Genomic DNA, 16,529 nt, shown 5'->3' on the forward strand with positions numbered 1-16,529 from the left:
ATGGCATCATGAAATCAGGAGAATACCAAGGCATTTTGGAGCACAATGTTGGACCCAGTGTCAGAAAGCTGGGTCTTTGACTCAGGTCATGGGTCTTCCATGAAATTGATTTGCAATGACTCCAGTGATATCGTAATTTCAACAATTATTGTATCAAATGGTAGCCTACAATGGCATATACATTAATGGGCTACTTGATGGCCAACAGAGGCAAATGTATAATTCTCCACATTTAGCCTAATTTCAGTTAATTGAGGACTTTTTCCCCATAAAAAAAACGCAAGGGAGTTCCATAACTTCCATTTCAAATTTCCACTCTGGCAGCACCGGAGACCCAAGAACTGAGCATCCATAAAGCACCTGGCTTTATACCGTTTTCTTTAAGCAGTCAACATTAGAATGCAGTTTAAGCAACCACCCAGCAGATTTATGTAATGCGCCCAAAGTCGTTTTCCAGTGCTTTGTCTCCATTACTTATTGACGTGCATCAGTATTTAATGGTTTATGGAAAAAGGTTTGGAAATAGGTTACTACATAATCTAAATAGCCTACCTACAACTGGTAAAAAGTTGTCAACGTCTCCTGCCGCTCACGTGACTCAGCCAATAATTAGTGCTCTCTCAACACACATGCACCCATCTGGCCCTCAGCAACAGCCTGTCTAACTGCCTGACAGTAAGGAGCAGTGAAATATACATTTTTAAGATCAACGCCTTGGCGACCGCCAAAAACCCGTGACCAATACATTTTCACCCGCGACATCGTTTTCAAAGTAGCCCAATTTGTCAGGAAAATCGCGAACATGTCAACACTGCCTGTGGGAAAGAACTGCTGCCCAGTGGGAAGCAACTCACGTGAGCAACCACCTCGTGTACAACGTAGTTGTACTGGTTCATTCGTACCGTCTTGTCGTTAAGTTAGCTAATTGGCATGTCATGGTGACCAATACTACAAGTTAATTCTCCCTCGCACATCTAAATAAACACGTAACAACTTTTAACTAACGGCATGGTGCTGCTGTTGCCAGCTAGCCAGCATAAACTGGAAACTGCTCGACTGACTGAACTGAATCCATTCGTCGCCACACTGGACTCTGAGCTGCACGACCTGCGTCATCAATTTGGGCACCAGGCGTGTCTGCATAGCCTCTCCTGATAGGAAGTTTGGAACTGAGGTCAGCATATTATTTACACGCGAGGGGCCAAGAAATGACTGAGCCATAGAAATAGAATAGATAGACTGAATCACAATCCCAAATTCAGAGGGTTGAAAATGGAAAATCATAAATCTAGTGCAGTTGAATGGAAGTTTGAACTCCACCCAGGACAGGAATGCTGACAGTACAGTTGTTGGTTTGTTTATTCAACTGGGCAGAGCCTTGTATGGCTGTGTGAACATTGGCGCTTTAGGATTTAGGCTGGATATTGATCATTGATGATTTATAATAATATGCGATTTAGCAGATCACCAAAGCATGACATGAAGAACCACTTAGGGCTGAACTTGCTAGGTGATGCTAGTGTGCATGCTCCATTTTCAGAGAGCAGACAGCTCTCTTCCTCAATTTCTGTCCAGGCTGAATTGTATAAAGCTTGGTGTGGAGCTTCAGGATTTGTTCTGAACTTTTAATAACAAATTACATGTAGCTTCTCTCATTTGTCTCTCTGGAGTTTGTTTTAAAGGAAGGATAATGGGGTTGTGCCAGTTTTACAATTATTAAACTCGACCAGACCTGACCAACTCAGAGCTGGTCAAAACCAAACCTGGATAAGGTAGTGGTGTGAGATGAGAGCATAAGTCCTTTACGTGGGAGGAGGCTGCAGTGGCTACTGGGTTGGCTAAAACAGGGGGGGGGGGGTGAGAGACTATTGTGTTGTGCTGCTCCTGTCATAGACTGGAATGACCCCCGACAGAGGCAGCCCTACTATATTTAACCTGTGATGAGGATATGAACTCTTGAACCTTAAGTGCCTGCTTGCCTCACTCATCTCAGTGAAATGTACGGTGTCAGCCAGTTTCTCTGTATTCAACTTTATGCCATGAATTAGGGATCCAGAAACTGAGACCCTGTTGTTTCTTGAGTCTTGTTAGGCTAGCTAGGCCATCATTGTAAATAAGAATTTGTTCTTAACTGACTTTCCTAGTTAAATAAAATGTTCACCAGTAGCCAGCCATTGAGTAAAAGCCATAGTACAGAAATGCTGGCACTGGCGATGACGGGGGCGGTGTTAGAATAATTTTTGGCACCTGCCACGGTTATTTAAATGAAAACTCTCTGGCATTACATCTCTGGGCACTGAGCCTTGGTATTGATGGGTGCACTGGAATCTCTCTGTTTGGCTCCCTGTCCAAAGATGACCTGAGTTTGGTACAGGAAGACATGACATTTCCCTGAATATTTGAGGTGGCTTTTCTAATTTGAACCTCAATTCTGTTATGTTAGTCGATTCTGAGCCATGTCCATATGTCAGCTGACTTACAGTAGACCTATGGCAGATGGTTGAAATCTGGATGAAATCTGATTTCTTAAAAGAGTGTTGGTGATGAAGCTAGTCACAATCAAACAATTCTCTCCCTCTGGAAATAAATTACACTTCAATCACAATCCTGTTAGGTCTGCTTTTGAATTGCACACCTTCCCAAAACCAGTTCTCTGCATCAAGTTTGAACCATCAGCCTCATGTTGCACTAATTATAAATACCCTGCACTTTATGCAGCTATTAAAAGCTTCAGTGTCTTCAGAAGTGGAAAGTTTGAGGTCCTGTGTGTAGAGCAGCCATGCTCTATAGGTGGTCTGCTGACCTGATCCGGACACAAAACGAGGTCATTACGGACCGCGGGTCCCGACCATTAAAAAAAAAAGTCACTTTTTGGGAATTTGGTCGTGATTTCACTCCTGGTATCATATGAAGATCCATAAGGCATGGACAATTTGTAGAATTGCAGGAAATTATCTTTGAAACGGCAACATTTTCCCATCGCTCCATAGCAAATACTACTATACTATTTGAGTACCCCTGCCTGATATAGTGGTAGGAGTCAGTGAACAAGACGGTCCTGCCAGGAGCACATTTAGTTTTCAGCTCAATGTTTTTCCTCATTGTGGGGGAGAGGAGTGGAGGGGGGCCCGCGGTCTCAGGAGTGAGAGCGTTTTATTAGTTTAAACACCTGGCTGCCACCCAGGCGTGAGCTGGTTGCCCCATTCAAAGCCGATGGTGAAGTTGACTAAAAATTAAGTGATGTATGTCAGACACATGGAGTAATTACTTGGGGTTCCTATTCAAAAGTGTTAGCTTTTTTAAAATCTGCCTTCCCGGGAAAAAAAACTTGTTTGAAAATGTAAGTCACATTACAAGCCCATAGCTTGGTGCAACCCGGTTCAGCCTAATCAAATCCCCTCAGTGAGCCATAGCGCTAGGCGGAGGTGTGGTTTCACCACCCTCGCATGCAAGCCTCTCCTCTCTACGGAGCTCTACTGTAAGCAAAATTTCCTTTCGTAGGATAACTGTAGGCAAAGTCATTAATATTCATGAGTTACATCTGGTGATTTGTTGGGCCTTCTTGCTTGTGTGACATCATACAGATGCACTGCAAAGCCTTCTGTTTAGCTTGCTCACCGGCATTAGCAGTAAGCACAGAACGACTTAGGAAACCCAGCTTCGGCTTAATTAAATGTGGAAAAAAATAAAAGCCTCACCAGCTAGCTACCAATCAATTTTATTTTCACTAATTGTTATTTTTACCTTTCCACAAACTCTGTTGCTTGATATGTGCAAGTTGACCCAAATGTATTAAAGAACAGGAAGTCCACAATTCGTTGGCTAGTAGTGGCTACATTTCAGTCATTTAAGTTAGTTATCCTCTTAAATGCGGCGGACAATGGATAAACTAACAATAAGTTGCACATAAACTCAGCAAAAAAAGAAACATCCTTTTTTCTGGACCCTGTCTTTCAAAGATAATTCATAAAAATCCAAATAACTTCACAGATCTTTGTTGTAAAGGGTTTACACTGTTTCCCATGCTTGTTCAATGAACCATAAACAATTAAGGAACATGCACCTGTGGAACGGTCGTTAAGACACTAACAGCTTACAGACGGTAGGCAATTAAGGTCACAGTTATGAAAACTTAGGACACTAAAGAGGCCTTTCTACTGACTCTGAAAAACACAAAAAGAAAGATGCACAAGGTCCCTGCTCATCTGCATGAACGTGCCTTAGGCATGCTGCAAGGAGGCATGAGGACTGCAGATGTGGCCATGGTAATAAATTGCAATGTCCGTACTGTAAGACGCCTAAGACAGCGCTACAGGGAGACAGGACGGACAGCTGATCGTCCTTGCAGTGGCAGACCACATGTAACAACACCTGCACAGGATCGGCACATCCGAACATCACACCTTAGGTACAGAATGGCAACAACAACTGCTGAGTTACACCAGGAATGCACAATCTCTCCATCAGTGCTCAGTCTGTCCGCAATAGGCTGAGAGAGGCTGGACTGGGGGCTTGTAGGCCTGTTGTAAAGCAAGGTCCTCACCAGACATCATCGGCAACAACGTCGCCTATGGGCACAAACCCACTGTCGCTGGACCAGACAGGACTGGCAAAAAGTGCTCTTCACTGACGAGTCGCGATTTTGTCTCACCAGGTGTGATGGTCGGATTAGCATTTATCGTCAAATGGAATGAGCATTACACCGAGGCCTGTACTCTGGAGCGGGATCAATTTGGAGGTGGAGGGTCCGTCATGGTCTGGGGCGGTGTGTAACAGCATCAGCGGACTGAGCTTGTTGTTGCAGGCAATCTCAACACTGTGCATTACAGGGAAGACATCCTCCTCCCTCATGTGGTACCCTTCCTGCAGGCTCATCCTGACATGACCCTCCAGCATGACAATGCCACCAGCCATACTGCTCGTTCTGTGTGTGATTTCCTGCAAGAAATCTCAATCCCATTGAGCACGTCTGGGACCACGTCTGGGTGAGGGCTAGCCGCCCCCCTCCCCCCAGAAATGTCCAGGAACTTGCAGGTGCCTTGGTGGAAGAGTGGGGTAACATCTCACAGCAAGAACTGGCAATTCTGGTGCAGTCTATGAGAAGGAGATGCACTGCTGTACTTAATGCAGCTGGTGGCCACACCAGATACTGACTAATACTTTTGATTTTGACCACCCCTTTGTTCAGGGAAACATTATTCAATTTCTATTAGTCACATGTCTGTGGAACTTGTTCAGTTTGTCTCAGTTGTTGAATCTTGTTATGTTCATACAAATATTTACACATGTTAAGTTTGCTGAAAATAAACGCAGTTGACAGTGAGAGGACGTTCCTTTTTTTGCTGTCATTCAATGATCACTGTCATTGAAGTTGGTGGTTACTACTGGTTTTAGATACGGGGGGAGAGAAATTGTCCGCAAAGGGCTCAGAGTGATGTCCCACACCCAAGAATCCTCAACCAATCACCCGACGGCTATTAATGACTTTGCCTCCGGCTATCCTACGAATGGAAACTTTACCTACTGTGACTGACACTGGGTAACTGCAACCATTTTGTGCAGTAATCAAATCAAGTGTTATTGGTCTTTATACACATGGTTATCAGATGTTTTTGCGAGTGTAGCAAAATGCTTGTAAGGACTAGAAGCGAGGCAGCCCTCTCGGTCGGCTCCATCTTGGTTAAAACTGACTACCTGCAATAACTACGAGAGGCCAAGTATGAAATGGAGATTAAGTTAATGGAGGAGGATGCTCTCTGGTTTTAAAAAGTGGATAGTGTACACATTTCACTTGTTTTATTGTACAGCAACTTATAGGCTTATTGTTTTCATCATGTATAAGGTGCATTTATACCATTTTCCTAATATTATCATACACACCTACTCTAGCTAGAGAATGAAAATGGGAAAACATGACTTTTTTTCAGCCAAGTCTGATATCACAGGTTTCACACCACTAACTCTGCCATGTTGTATGTTTCAGGTATCCGCTACAGCACCGAGGTGTCGGTCGATGAGGTGAAAGCCCTGGCCTCGCTGATGACATACAAATGTGCTGTCGTGGGTAAGGGCTTTTACACACCTAGCCTTTATCTTCGAGACAGGCCTCCAGACATGTTTATACAGCCTGTTGTGTTTTTTTCTGATGTAACCCCTTCCATTTTAAATTCCTTCAGATGTTCCATTTGGAGGAGCCAAAGCTGGAGTGAAGATCAACGTAAAGAATTACACTGTAGGTATTAGTTTGTTTCGGGATACACCAGAGTATCTTAAGAAATTGTTGATGTCCTTTCATCCCATTCTCGCAGTCACATGGCACTTTTCATTAGCTTTAGGTTGTGTTCCCTTTATGTACAAAGCAGTTTCTCAATAGACAACAAAGTCAGTTTCTACTTTATTTTGAACTTGTTTATCTGTGACTCAGAGCTCACATTACCAAGTAATCTAAACCAGTGATAAGGTTGCTGTCAAGGCATGTCATTTTCATCTCACTACGTCCATTGTGATGTATTTTACCCATAGTGCATAGATAATAACCATTGGGCACACACTGTTTGTTTCAACGCATTGACATGGAATCAATGTGGGAAATATGTTTGATTTGAACTAAGTAATCCAATTTTAATCTAATTTCAACCTGCTTTGTAAACATTGAAATTAGGGTAATACTTTATCTTAAATTAATTGACTTAACCTGACTAACAGGTTGTTACATCAATTTAATTTCAACCTAATCATCAGATCTACATTATCAGTCAAAAGTTTATACACCTACTCATTCCAGAAGTTTTCTTTATTTTTACTATTTTCTACATTGTAGCACAATAGCGAAGACATCAAAACTATGAAATAACACATATGGAATCATGTAGTAACCACAAAAGTGTTAAACAAATGAAAATATATTTGAGATTCTTCAAAGTAGCCACCCTTTGCCTTGATTACAGCTTTGCACACCTCTTGGCATTCTCTCAACCAGCTTCACACGGTAGTCACCTGGAATGCATTTCAATTTAAAGGTGTGCCTTGTTAATTTGTGGAATTTCTTTCCTTAATGAGTTTGAGCCATTCAGTTGTGTTGTGACATGGTAGGGGTGGTATACAGAAGATAGCCTTATTTGGTAAGTTTAAATCAAAAAGTTATTTGGCACATGCGCTGAATACAAGTAAGTGTAAACCTTACCATGAAAATGCTTACTTACAAGCCTTTACCCAAAAGTGCAGTCAAAGAAAGAGTTATGAAAATATTTACCAAATAAACTCAATGAAAAGTAACACAATAAAATAACATTAACGAGGCTACATACAGGGAGTACCGAGTCAATGTGCGGGGGTATTCGTTAGAGGTCATTTGTACATCTACAGTAGGTAGGGGTGACGTGACTATGCATAGATAATAAACAGCAAGTGGCATCAGTGTACAAAAAGGGAGGGGGGAGGGGTGTCCATGTAAATTGTTCGGTGGCGATTGTATTAACTGTTCAGCAGTCTTATGGCTTGGGGGTAGAAGCTGTTAAGGAGCCTTTTGGTCCTATACTTGGCGCTCCGGCACCGCTAGCCGTGCGATAGCAGAGAAAACCGGCTGTGACTTGGGTGACTGGAGTCTCTGACAATTTTTTGGGCTTTCCTCTGACACTGCCTAGTATATAGGTCCTGGATGGCAGGAAGCTTGGCCCCAGTGATGTGCTGGGCCGTACGCACTACCCTCTGTAGTGCCTTATGGTCAGATGCAGAGCAGTTGCCATACCAGGCGGTGATGCAATCGGTCAGGATGTTCTCGATGGTGAAGCTGTAGAACCTTTGAGGATCTGGAGACCCATGCCAAATATTTTCAGTCTCCTGAGGTGGAAAAGGTGTTGTGCTCTCTTCACGACTGTCTTGGTGTGTTTGGACCATGATAGTTTGTTGGTGATGTGTACACCAAGGAACTTAACTCTCGACCCGCTACACTACAGCCCCGTCGATGTTAATGGGGGCCTGTTCAGGCCCACCTTATCCTGTAGTCTACGTTCAGATTCTTTGTCTTGTTCACATTGAGGTAGAGGTTGTTGTCCTGGGACCACACTGCCAGGTTTCTGACCTCCTCCCTATAGACTCTCATCATTGTCGGTGATAAGGCCACTGTTGTGTTGTCAGCAAACTTAATGATGGTGTTGGAGTCGTTTTTGGCCACGCAGTCGTGGGTGTACAGGGAGCACAGGAGGGGACTAAATACACATCCCTGAGGGGCCCCAGTGTTGAGGATCAGCGTGGCAGATGTGGTGTTGCCTACCCTTACCACCTGGGGGGGTGGCCCGTCAGGAAATCCAGAATCCAGTTGCAGAGGGAGGTGTTTAGGGTCCTTAGCTTAGTGATGAGCTTCATGGGCACTATGGTGTTGAATGCAGAGCTGTTGTCAATGAACAGCATTCTCACATAGGTGTTCCTTTTGTCCAGGTGAGAAAGGGCAGTGTGGATTGAGATTGCGTCATCTGTGGATCTGTTAGGGCGGTATGCGAATTGGAGTGGGTCTAGGGTATCCGGGAGGATGCTGTTGTGAGCCATGACCAGCCTTTCAAAGCACTTCATGGCTACCGACTTGAGTGCTACGAGGCCATAATCATTGAGGCAGGTTACCTTCGCTTTCTTGGGCACAAGGACTAGGCTCCCGTCACTGGGCAGCTCGCATCTGGTTTTCCCTTTGTAGTCCGTAATAGTTTAAGCCAAGCGTCAGAGCTGGTTTGTAGGATTCAACCTCAATCCTGTAATTGACGCTTTGCTTGTTTGATGGTTCGTATGAGGGCATAACGGGATTTCTTATACGTGTCCAGATTAGTGTCCCGTTCCTTGACAGCGGCAGCTCTAGCCTTTAGCTCAATGCGGATGTTGCCTGTAATCTATGGCTTCTGGTTGGGATATGTACGTACAGTCACTGGGGGGGGACGTCGTTGATGCACTTATTGATGACGCCGATGACTGAGGTGGTGTACTCCTCAATGCCAGTGGATGAATCCCGGAACATATTCCAGTCTGTGCTAGCAAAACAGTCCTGTAACAAAGCATCCGTGTCATCTGACCACTTCCATATTGAGCGAGTCACAGCTTTAGTTTTTGCTTCTAAGCAGGAATCAGGAGGATAGAATTATGGTCAGATTTGCCAAATGGAGGGTGGGGGAGAGCATTGTATGCATCTCTGTGTGTGGAGTAAAGTTGGTCAAGTGAATTTTTTATTTGGTTGTACAGAGGATACGTTCATTAGAGTTACCAGCCTCAGAAATTGCTGCACAAATAACTGCTTTACAGAGTTCATGTAACAGACACATCTCAACATCAGCTGCTCAGAAGAGACTGCGTGAATCAGGCCTTCATGGTCGAATTGCTGCAAAGAAACCACTAGTAAAGGGCCCCAATAAGAAAATGAGACTTGCTTGGGCCAAGAAACACGAGCAATGGACATTAGACCGGTGGAAATCTTTCCAGTGGTCTTTAAAGTCCGAATTTGACATTTCTGTTTTCTTTGTGAGACGTAGAGCAAGTGATCTCCGCATATGTGGTTCCCACCGTGAAGCATGGAGAAGGAGGTGTGATGGTGTGGGCGTGCTTTGCAGGTGACACTGTCTGTGATTTATTTAGAATTCAAGGCACACTTAACCAGCATGGCTACCACAGAATTCTGCAGCGATATGCCATCCCATCTGGGTTGCGCTTAGTGGGACTATCATTGTTTTTCAACAGGACAATAACCTAACACACCTCCAGGCTGTGTAAGGGCTATTTGGCAAAGAAGGAGAGCGATGGACCGCTGCATAAAATGACCTGACAATCATGACAATCACAAGACCTCAACCCAATTGAGATGGTTTGAGATTACTTGGACCACAGAGTGAAGGAAAAGCACCCAAGTGCTCAGCATATGTGGAAAATCCTTCAAGACTGTTGGAAAAGCATTCCAAGTGAAGCTGGTTGAGAGAATGCCAAGCATGTGCAAAGCTGTCATCAAGGCAAAGGATGGTTATTTGAAGAATTGCAAATATAAAAAATTTTTTTATTTGTTTAACACTTTTTTGGTTACTACATGATTTCATATATGTTATTTCATAGTTTTGATGTCTTCATTGTTATTCTACAATGTAGTGGCTAATAAGCATGTTGGTGTTATTTTTATTGCAAGGTGTAGTATATCAGTCCCACCAACCCTGCTAAGAATGGAATTATTATAAACTTTGTTTACAGGACAAATTATATTAATAGGGGCCTGAGAATCCGAGTACCCGGGTCCTATTATTGAATGTTAATTTATGCATAAGTGTATATTATATACAACATGTGTTTCCATATGTGTAGGCTTATTCATATCCAGTGTATTTTCCCATCTATTCAGTGAGTGAGCGTTTCCATGTGTGTTTAGCGTCACTGGTTTCACTGAAAGTCAGTCAAACCCCTTCTGCCATGCCACCTGGCTCCTTGGTTGCACCGCCTTTCATGTAAGGCAGCCAATCAGATATGTAGCTCAGCCAGACATACTGGGTAACCATGGCAGCTGCAGATTAACTCAAGACAAAGGGTAGCTGCTTTGAAGAATCTCAAATATAAAATATATTTTGATTTATTTAACACTTTTTAGATTGCTACATGATTCCATATGTGTTATTTCACAGTTTTGATGTCTTCACTATTCTACAATGTGGAAAATAGTCAAATTAAAGAGTAACCTTTGAGTAGGTGTGTCAACTTTTGACTGGCACTGTATGTATACGTAGAAATTGTGTTGAAAATTCCACATAGATACGGAAAGAATCTGGTGTTTGGTCTTTCCAGAGATGTTCAATCGGGTTGAAGTCCGCCACTCCTGCATTGTCTATGCTGTCTGCTTAGGGTTGTTGTCCTGTTGGAAGGTGACCCTTTGCCCCAGTCTGAGGTCCTGAGCGCTCTGGAGCAGGTTTTCATCAAGGATCTCTCTGTAGTTTACTCCATTGATCTTTCCCTTGACCCTGACTAGTCTCCCAGTCCCTGCATCTGAAATACTTCCACACAGCATGATGCTGCCACCACCATGCTTCACCGTAGGGATGGTGCCAGGTTTCCTCCAGGCGTGATGCTTGGCATTCAGGCCAAAGAGTTCAGTCTTGGTTTTATCAGACCAGATAATCTTGTTTCTGTTAACTGTGGGACCTTTTATATAGACAGGTTCCTGCTTTTCCAAATCATGTCCAATCAATTGAATTTACCACAGGTGGACTCCAATCAAGTTGTAGAAACATCTCAAGGATGATAAATGGAAACAGAATCCACATGAGCTTAATTTCAAGTCTCATAGCAATAGGTCTGAATACTTAGTAAATGTGACTCACCACCTGGATTCGGTCTTATGTAGCAACATTTGAAATAGTTATTTTTTTACGTTGGTAAAAAGTAGAGACACAGCTACAAAATGGTATATCATACACTGCATGTTTGAGGAACAATGGGGAAGTAATTCTGCTTTGAATGTTGATACATTTGTAATCTCACTTTTGAGAAAAGGGCCTGTTTTGGTACCTACTGGAGAGCTCTCCTTTGTCTACACCCATTCAGCATTGTTCACACCCTCTTAAGCCAGCCCCACCTATCTCTTTCAGGATTCACACGTCAGGTGCTAAACAGTGAGTAGTGTAGTAAAGATTTAGACTAAAAGTGGTAGTAGCCTACAACAAGGAAAGATTCCCGGTAAACAAAGTGTCTAGATGATAAAAATATTTTATAAAGATTAGATGACAATTTCCCAGACACAGTTGTTTAATTTGATGGGTAATGTGAAAGAAATGCTAATACCTCAGCCACATCCAGTGGTGGAAAAAGTTGTCATACTTGAGTAAATGTAAAGATACTTTTACTTCAGTCATTTTCTATAAAGGTAAGTCACTCAGGAAAATACTACTTAAGTCAAAGTATTTGGTTATAAAAATAAAGTATCGCAAGTTAATGTAATTGCTCAAATGTACTTAAGTATCAAAAGTAAAAGTATAAATCATTTCAAATTCCTTATATTAAACCAGATGCCCATTTTTTAATATTTTTTTTACTGACAGATAGCCAGGGGCACACCCAAACATCATTTTTCAAACAAAGAATTTGTGTTTAGTGAGTCTGCCACATCAAGTGCAGTAGGGATGACCAGGGATGTTCTCTTGATAAGTGTGTGAATTGGACAATTTTCCTTTCAAAATATAACGAGTACTTTTTGGTGTCAGGGAAAATGTATGGAGTAAAAAGTACATTATTTTATTTTGGAATGTAGTGAAGTAAAAGTTGCCAAACATATAAATAGTAAAGTAATGTACAGATACTTAAGTAGTACTTTAAAGTATTTTTACTGAGGCACTTACGCCACTGCCCAAATGCCTTCACACCAGTATATTAGCATACTTTATATACTGTTACACCATCACTTAACTTAAGTATGGAAAACTATGTGATAAGGCCATGCAACCTGAGTTGAAACCTGATTGAGGTGCATACAGTGGGGCAAAAAAAGTATTTAGTCAGCCACCAATTGTGCAAGTTCTCCCACTTAAAAAGATGAGAGAGGCCTGTAATTTTCATCATGGGTACACTTCAACTATGACAGACAAAATGAGAAGAAAAAAATCCAGAAAATCACATTGTAGGATTTTTAATGAATTTATTTGCAAATTATGGTGGAAAATAAGAATTTGGTCAATAACAAAAGTTTATCTCAATACTTTGTTATATACCCGTTGTTGGCATTGACAGAGGTCAAACGTTTTCTGTAAGTCTTCACAAGGTTTTCACACACTGTTGCTGGTATTTTGGCCCATTCCAATACTTTTTTGCCCCACTGTATGTACAGTACATAAACAGATGCATGTACCATATATTTATGTGGTGGACACTTGATACGGTCACATGATATTGTTGTGGTACTGTATGTCACAAAATCATGTTGCGACCACACACAGCAAAATATTCATATCAATATGAATTTTACATATATAAGTGGATGGGTCTCTACAGAAGGTCTAAACGGTAAAGCCAAATGGTTACTTGCATAGTAGCAATATCAGAAGTAGTGTCAATTATAAATAAAATAATATACAGTATGTACAAGAACAATAATGATAGTGATCGAGGCAGTTATATGCATACTGGTAAAGTGGCTGAGCAGCAGGATAATTTTTTTTTTTTTAAATAGTAGCAGCAACGTGTTAGGAGAGAGTCATTTGAATAGAGGCACTGCAGCTAGTGCTGATGACTGGTCTGTCCAACCCACGCATGAACAAGGGAATCTATATTCCGTCCTGCCCTTGACTTTGGTGCAGGGCATGTGATGTCCATAGCCTCTTCGTCACCGCTCACTCTGAACAAGCAGGAGATGCTGCTCTTGCTTCTTCAGCTTGACTGATTTAACAGCTTCTGGCAGATTGACAGATCTGAAGACCTGATAGTTGTTCTTCTGCCACTGCCAGCACAGGTCTGTCCTCGGCGTAGTGCTTGAGATGTGGGGCAGCAATTTTCTCCACACATTCCTGAAGGAAGACAGCCTAACTACACGTACCTCTGGAAAATACAGAAAAAAAATTAAGCTCAATAAAAGTAGTGCCAATAATGTTGGTCAATTAAATAATCAAGATGTGTTTTTGCTTTACATTCCAAGTGTTGTCATCGATTCCTTGTAGAGATGCCACGCTGCTGCTTTTGTCACATGGTATGACAGCAGCTTTCCACCAAAGTTGCATTATCCTCTGCGTAGTTGTTGAAGTTCAGCACTCGCTGCAAGTCCTCATGCTTCTGGTGTAACCTGTGCTTGCTTGGGCCAGCTCTGTTTTTGATGGGAGGTATTAGACCATTCTCCTTGTATGACTGGTGGAGGAGAGTCAGGCCTGTTCTGGTGAAGCTGAAAGACGAATTCCAGATACAAATATTTTAGCATTATTATACAATGGTTGCGAAATGGAATTCTGAGAACATAACTACACACAGTTCATACACGTAATGTTCAATAGCTAGCCAGCCATCTAACGTCAGCTGGCTAGCTAACAGCAAGCATTAACTAGCGATACAAACCTGATTGTCATAGCTTGCTAAAGTTAACCAAGTAGGTTCAATGTTAGCTAGCTAGGCTATAACTAGTAATGCGAAATGGCATTCTGAGAGAACATCACTAAAAATATTTTTACCTAAATCAGGGATTTCCTCATCGTTCTGATTCATTTTCAGTCAGAGAGAGTCGGCATGACACGATCGTCCTCAAGAAAGTAGTCCATCACAACTTTTTCCCGCTGACCTTTGTTGATAGCGCCTGATAAATTCAGGGCAGAAATGTTTAGCACTAGCAACATATTTGTAGTTCTCCATGGCTAACGTTATATCTTTCGAAAACAGCAATAGAAAGGATTATCTACGCATAACGAGCAGCTCATTTTAGACACAAGATGCTACACCGCAGACCAATCCAAACTCATCGCTCCGCATGTCCAGTACACTCATTATCTCAGCCAATCATGGCTAGCGGGAAGGTTGTGGTCTTTTTCTGTGGCTAAACCAACTAGGCCTGTAATTTAACAGTTTTATTTGTATTTACAGGTGGCATACAAGTTTTGATATTAAGGCACATGAAAGTTCACATGTTCGAGAAGGCATTTCTGCCAAAAAACACTTTTTTACGTTCAAACGGCTCTTTTGTGAATTTGTGACTTTGCGACATACGCCTAGTTTCCTGAATCGGGTTACAAATAAGACATTTCTGTTTTACATTTTTATAAATGTGCTAAAAATTCTAAACCTGTTTTCGCTTGATGGAAGAATTTTTTAAAATAAATTTTAGAATAAGGCTGTAACGTAAGTCAAGGGGTCTGAATACTTTTCGAATGCACTGTATACACTGAGTATACCAAACATCTTCCTAATATTGAGTTGCACCCTCCCCTTTGCCCTCAGTATAGCCAAATTTTGTCAGGGCATGGACTCTAAGGTGTCCAAAGCATTCCACAGGGATGCTGGCTCATGTTGAGTCCGTTGCTTCCCAAAGTTGTCAATTTGTGTGGATGTCCTTTGGGTGATGGACCATTCTTGATACACACTGGAAACTTTTGAATGTGAAAAACCCAGCAGCGTTGCAGTTCTTGACACAAACCGGTGCACCTGAACCTACTACCATACCCCGTTCAAAGGCACTTCAATCTTTTGTCTTGCCCATTCACCCTCTGAATGGTACACTTGCACAATACATGTCTCAATTGTCTCGAGGCTTAAAAAACCCTTCTTAAACCCGCCCCTCCCTTTCATCTACACTGATTGAAGTGGATTTAACAAGTGACATCAATAGGGGATCATACTGTAGCTTTCACCTGGTCAGTCTGTCATGGAAAGACTGGGATAATGTATGTTAAAAGACATCAATAAGGGCAAGGTAAAAGTTGTCTAATCATCTATTTGGCATGCTATTTATAGGGCTAGTGGTAACTATGTCTAACTTCCAATCAACCTTAGATGAATGATAGTACACCTAGCTTCACATTGAAATGATGGTGTTCTCTGGGCAAATCGAATGTCAATGCAGCCTACATAATCTAGTGATGGAATAAAAAAATCCATATTTACATATCGGAATATTAATTTTGACTATCACAATATTTCTGTGCTAGTTGGCTGTATCTGCATAGCTTGTTCTCCTTTTTCTTTTTTTAAATAGGAAGCCAATTTAGTTTTCAACACTTATTTCCATAACTAATCAACTTGTTTTCTCATTGCTCTCTCTTGTCCCTCTGCAGCAGACATATGATAAGCAATATGTTTGGATCATCGAATCGCAATAAAATCTCAGTATCAATACATATACTGTAGAATCGTGAGAATTGCCATACATATTGAATTGGTACCTAAGTATCACGATAATGTCACAATTCCAAGCCCTAAGATAAACCCAACCTCACTCAGAATTTACTTTTAACATACAGCTTTTGTAAGAAAAGTTAGTTACTTTCAACTCTTCAATGTTATTTAGGTAGTCTACTCAAATGAGTATGGAAGCTGGTCAATGTCTAAATGTGTTGACATGATAGCTCAGCTGAAACGAACACGGCTTGTTTACAACGCTAAGCAGGGTACATAGTTAGACATCTGGATGGTAAACTAGTTCTCTTTGAAGTGCATTACCTCATGTATCAGTAGGAGTCCCTCAATGTTCAGGCAGAAATTGTTACTGTGGCTACACATTAAATTCAATATACCACATCACTTAGGTTGATAGCATGATAAACAATTACGTTGATTCAAACATACCATTCTATCAACATTGAAACAAGGTCAACATAACATGTCTAATCAAATATGAACCATAATATATTGAATATAGGATTAAAAAGATGAACATTTCTATGTGGAATTTCAACATATATTTCTGGTTATGTTGAAATTAGATTGTAAGTCATTTTAAGTCGATGTATTTAAGTTGAAGTTGTACCCTAATTTCAATGTTTACAACGCTGGGTGCAATTAGATGAAAACAACTGGATGATGACTTGTTTTCAAATCCAATGTATTTTCCACGT

General features: G+C 41.5%; 1 protein-coding gene across 1 annotated transcript in view; it reads left to right on the top strand.

Annotated features, from left to right (window-relative positions):
- Positions 1–16,529, top strand: part of LOC139410636 (glutamate dehydrogenase, mitochondrial-like) — a 43,827-nt gene that overhangs the window by 7,158 nt on the left and 20,140 nt on the right. Inside the window, exons 2-3 of the mRNA XM_071155988.1 lie at positions 5,984–6,064; positions 6,177–6,232. Of these exons, the coding sequence (XP_071012089.1) occupies positions 5,984–6,064; positions 6,177–6,232 (137 nt within the window). The remainder of the gene's footprint in view (positions 1–5,983; positions 6,065–6,176; positions 6,233–16,529) is intronic.

Source organism: Oncorhynchus clarkii, chromosome 1 (genome assembly GCF_045791955.1).
Source record: "Oncorhynchus clarkii lewisi isolate Uvic-CL-2024 chromosome 1, UVic_Ocla_1.0, whole genome shotgun sequence".
Classification (NCBI taxonomy): domain Eukaryota; kingdom Metazoa; phylum Chordata; class Actinopteri; order Salmoniformes; family Salmonidae; genus Oncorhynchus; species Oncorhynchus clarkii.